Consider the following 5,574-nt stretch of genomic DNA (forward strand, 5'->3'; position numbering starts at 1 on the left):
CACACTTTAAGTTTTGTAAAATTAATATTTTAAAATTGAGGTCACATGCACATTTGGAGGACTGCCAATGATAATGTTTATTTATTTATAAGAGGCCCAAAGGAAAATAATATAACATAAAAATATAATGTGCCATCTCAATAAAGCACCAAAAGATAAGAGATGGGGATAAGTATCTCTGGTATTACCCTTACATTTTTTGAATTTATTAAGAAACATCTCCTTTTCCATATCTAAAAATTGTTGTTGAGTATATATTCAATACTTGGCTCATAGAATTATATTAAATCCTTTCCTACATGTGAAGCCTTGTCTGTGATCTATTATTTGTATCCATAAGAATATTACTATTCTTTAAATTTTCCTTAGATCACCCTTTAACAAGAATAATATTATGCATATATAATTCATAAAGAGAATGTATCATTCCTTAATTAAAATGAAGCCCTTTATATAGATGTAATTACTAATATGAGGGAGCCTTAGAAATCAAAATTATGTAACCATACTTGGTTACTAATAACAAGGAGAAGTTTAACTATTAATACTATGTTGAAGTGTTATTTCTTCAAGTAAGAAGTTCAAATAACTGGGCTAGAAATTTAGTATGTGGTCATCCTATATTTTTCTTGTTTCTATTATACTAGTCTAAATATAAACCTTTGGATATAAAGTAAAAGTTAGGTAAGTTGGAAAGTTCAATCAACTTGTATATCAAGAAGACAAGTCAAGCTTCTTTAGTGCAAAGTTCAACATACTTGATATTCAACCTCTTCACAATGGTGCAATAAAATTCAGGTATGCTTTCAAAATCATACACCTATTAGAGTATCTCTTGCACCTCCTTTAAATGCAAGTACTGGTTCTATCTTATCTCTAATATTTTTTTTGTAATTTTTAGAAGTTAATTTTTTAATATTAACAATTTAATATAGTTTAATCTTATCTCTAATAAATTTAATATATTTTTTCTATTTAAGATTTTATTAGAATTATGATTATAATTTTTAAAAATCAATTAATTTAAGAATCTAATTATATTTACTTAATTTTATTGTAATTTTTAATTTATTACATATAGTATGTAGTTATAGATCGAAGATACCTACAAATTGCAGGTACAAAATGAATATAAGGACTAGGAAACGAAAATGATAACATATTATTTTTGTCCTATTAAAGTATATTTTGATTTTAATTTAAAATAATAATATTCAAAGTATTTTAAAAGGTGTTTCACTAAAAGCAATAGACAACCATGGAAAGTGTTTTGTTCATTGATTATCCTCCAAAGTCACTGTATGTTGCCCTTTCTCACAAAATTTCCTATGCAAAGACACCATCTAATCCTACATAGTAATGATTTCTTTTTAGTTTAGTTTTTAATAACATTTTATTACTTTTTTTTTTTCAATTTTAAACAGAACAATTAATATATATCTAGTTAGTTCCTTTCTATAGGGAAAATAACTACATATACAACAATATTTAAGTGACTTTTAAATATTTTAGTTTTAGCTAATAAAAAAATACTAATTTTGAAGGTAAAGGGCTATAACACAATGGTAAAGTGTGAGTGTTTGATCTCAGAGGTCTTGGGTTTGAATATACTCTAGCTTAATACATAATAATAATTAATTTCAACAAACAATAGTAATAAAAATAATTGATATTGTAGGCTTCCCCCCATTACCTATAAAAAATATTGATATAAAGGTATTTGTGAATGAGATTGAACCCCCTTCAAGTTTGGATGTTAAATGAGATACTCAACTTCATTACAATGTGAAGATATTAGAATTTTCTTGTAACCCTCTCTATTGCTCTAATCCATTTGCAACATTCTTGCACTTTGTAGTCAAAGGATCAAGTGGTAAACATTGGTGTGGAGTAAGGGTATCTTAGCTTCTTTTTATAATTTGTGAGTTCATTAGCAACATTTTGGTCATTCCTTTTCAAACCATTTTCATTTTTAATTCATATTTCTAAATCATTTAATCAATGTGTACTTTGTATGATTCATTTAGCATGCAAGTATCAATCACAACAATACAATATCATCCATTGTTCATCTTAAAAATCTTCTTGATTAGAAACTAAGATCGTATGGATAAAATAATGAAAGCACAATGCTTTATTACCTTTTGAAATCGATTTAAAATATTCCTAGATACCTTAACCCAAGTTCAAATTTTCTATTAAATTGGTACCTACTTCTCCAATTGTGCAATCTTGAGAAAGGGATTCTTGAAGAAATTTTAACACAATTTGTATTTCATCAATTTTTCTTATAAGAAAGAAAAAAGATAAACTTGAAGATATTACCCTAAAAATGATTTGAAAACTAGCAAAATCTAATTAAAAAAGAAAATTTGTCAAATAATACTTGTCCAAAAGCTCAAAAATAATCACCTCAAATGGACACTAAATTACTAGTAACTTTTTGTGAATGCAATCAAAATGATTCTATTTTCTACTTGCATTTGAATTATTAATTTAATCAACTTTTACCATTTGTTTGTATTTGTGACTATGGTTTCTCAATAAGAGAATCAATGACCTACATGATTTAAATCCATCCAAGACCTCAAAGCATCTGTAATGTAATTGAGTCTTCGTAATTTAAGAAAACACAAACAATTATAACCATATTTTATAAACTCAAAATTTTACTTCTATCGGCTTACCTTGCACCTCCTTCAGGTGGAAGTGCTAATTTAATAGAAAAAAGTCAGTTAAACCCGAAGAGAAAAATGCATTTTTAAAGAATACTATGGTCAAGATCGTGCCTGCGACTTAAACTCGTCAAAGAACGTGCTATTGACAATATGACTTTACCTTCAGGTGGAAGTGCTAATTTAATAGAAAAAAGTCAGTTAAACCCGAAGAGAAAAATGCATTTTAAAAGAATACTATGGTCAAGAACGTGCCTGCGACTTAAACTCGTCAAAGAACGTGCTATTGACAATATGACTTTACCTTCAGGTGGAAGTGCTAATTTAATAGAAAAAAGTTAGTTAAACCCGAAGAGAAAAATGCATTTTTAAAGAATACTATGGTCAAGAACGTGCCTGTGACTTAAACTCGTCAAAGAACGTGCTATTGACAATATGACTTTACCTTCAGTGAAAGTGCTAATTTAATAGAAAAAAGTCAGTTAAATCCGAAGAGAAAAATGCATTTTTAAAGAATACTATGGTCAAGAAAAATGCATTTTTAAAGAATACTATGATCAAGAACGTGCCTGCGACTTAAACTCGTCAAAGAACGTGCTATTGACAATATGACTTTACGGGTACAAAAACAAGGCAGTAGAGATGCCAACACCGGTCGATAAATTGTAGACCGACAAGTTAGTGTTTCCCACATCTCTGCTCACCATGTCTTCCGTGGGCTTTCCTCAATCTTTTCAAGCATTAGATATAATTAGAGGCAGTGCTTATGCTCCAGCAACTGCTACACTCTGTTCACTCATACTTTTCTTGTGGGTTTTGAATAACTTTACCCTGAAAAGGAAAAGTGAATCAGGAAAGAGATCACCCCCTGGACCGTTTGCATGGCCCATTATTGGAAATCTGAACCAGCTGAGAAAGCTTCCTCATCGTGATCTGCATGAGCTTGGCGAGAAATATGGGCCCATCATGATGTTGAAATTGGGCTCTGTTTCCACCGTTGTCGTCTCTTCTTCTGCCATGGCAAAGGAGTTCTTGAAAACCCATGATGTAGTTTTTGCAAGCCGACCCGTTTCTGCTACAGCAAAATACCTTGCTTATAACTGCAATGATATGATTTTTGCCCCTTATGGGCCGTATTGGAGGCATATGAGGAAGATTTGCGTGGTAGAGTTGCTGAGTACGAAGAGGATCGAGTCATTCGGTTGTATAAGAGAGGAAGAAATGATTTCTACGGTTCGTTCAGTGTGGGAGATGTCCGAACAAGGGAGGAAGCCTGTTGATCTGACCAGCATGTTCGCAGCGTTTGCACAGGACGTTATGTGGCGGATCCTTTCGGGCACTAAACTTTCTTGTGACAATGATGGTAAAGTGGGTGGTGGTGGAGAAGAGATAAAGAAGCTTGCAGTGGAGGCTGCAGGATTAGCAGGAGCTACTAATATCGGGGAATTCATTCCTTTCTTAGACTGGATGGACTTGCAAGGAGTGAAGCGGCGCATGAAAAAGGTACACAATTTGCTTGCACAAAAGATAAAAAGAATAATAGAGGAACAACATCAGGTCAAGATGAAGTTGGGGGAGGAGGACAAAAAGGGTGCCACAAAAGGCATCGTTGATGTGCTCTTAGAAATGGGAAGCCTCGATGGAAGGGCAATCGAACAGGAAAGCATCGAAGCTATTGTTTTCGTATGTATCTCATTCATTTGTTATGTATCTAGTTCAAAACCCAAATACCATTTTTTTAAAACGTTTGTTGGTAGTTATGTTTGATTTAATTGGTGTAACAAGGATCTAGGATATTTTCAGGATATGTTCATGGCTGGAGTTGAAACGACGTCTACTACAATAGAATGGGGAATGAGCGAGATTCTTAGAAACCCTAATGTGGCCAAGAAAATGCAAGAAGAAATTGATTCAGTTGTAGGAAGAGAGGGGGCTGTATGTGAGCGTGATTTAGCAAGCATGGAGTACGTGCAGTGTGTGGTGAAGGAGACGCTGAGGTTACATCCTGCATTACCCATGATGGTTCCACACGAATCGACACAAGATTGTACAGTTGGTGGGTACTTCATTCCTGAGAAGAGCAGGCTTATTGTGAATGCTTGGGCTATCGGAAGAGATCCATCAGTATGGAAAGATCCTCTGGAATTCAGGCCAGAGAGATTTATGGGTAAAAATGTTGATGTGGTGAAAGACAAAGAGTATTTCGATATGTTACCATTTGGAGCAGGAAGGAGAGGATGCCCAGGGGCAGCCATGGCTGATGTAGTCGTTAACTTTATGTTGGCGCAGCTCCTTCATTGTTTTGACTGGAGCGTGGATGGAGAGTTAGATATGACGGAACTCTTTGGAATGAGCACACCCAGGAGTGTTCATCTTCTCGCTCGTCCTGCCTTGAGGTTATCTAGCTGCCCATGAATTTAAAACCAACATGTCGAGTGATTAGTATGAGTGGTGTTAATTTCGTATGTCCTGTGATCGTTTGTGTAAGCTCCTCATCTACTCTCAATAGTAAGTAAACAAATATTGTATGTGTTATGTATATGTGAGATTTCAACTCCTCATCTACTTTCTATAGTAAGTAAATGAATATTGTATGTGTTCTATGTTATGTATATGTGAGATTTGAACTCTATGTTGATATTGATGTAATGTACAAGAATTTTTATTTTAGTCTTTTTCACAATAATTAATGAGTCATATCGAATGAGTTATATGATTGATTAGATTTTAAGATATTCATTTTTTATAGGTAATGGGTTGAAGTCTAGATTATTTATTATTTTATTATAATTATATATTGAGATTAATTATTATAATCGGTTAAGTTCAAGTAGATTCGAATCTAAGACCTCCACATAAGAGATTCACAATTTATCAATGTTTTGTAGACTCTTGTCAA

At 32.9% G+C, this 5,574-nt stretch overlaps 1 protein-coding gene across 1 annotated transcript; it reads left to right on the forward strand.

Annotated features, from left to right (window-relative positions):
* Window positions 1-3,338: 3,338 nt before the first annotated feature.
* LOC149563110 (cytochrome P450 750A1-like) lies at window positions 3,339-5,361 on the forward strand. The gene is made up of 2 exons (XM_089826536.1): window positions 3,339-4,358; window positions 4,479-5,361. Exons 1-2 carry the CDS (start codon window positions 3,381-3,383, stop codon window positions 5,088-5,090), a joined length of 1,590 nt encoding a protein of 529 aa, XP_089682662.1. The 5' UTR covers window positions 3,339-3,380; the 3' UTR covers window positions 5,091-5,361.
* Window positions 5,362-5,574: the final 213 nt, after the last annotated feature.

Source organism: Cupressus sempervirens, chromosome 4 (assembly GCF_028749045.1).
Source record: "Cupressus sempervirens isolate cs-2001-9-10 chromosome 4, ASM2874904v1, whole genome shotgun sequence".
In the NCBI taxonomy this organism is placed as follows: domain Eukaryota; kingdom Viridiplantae; phylum Streptophyta; class Pinopsida; order Cupressales; family Cupressaceae; genus Cupressus; species Cupressus sempervirens.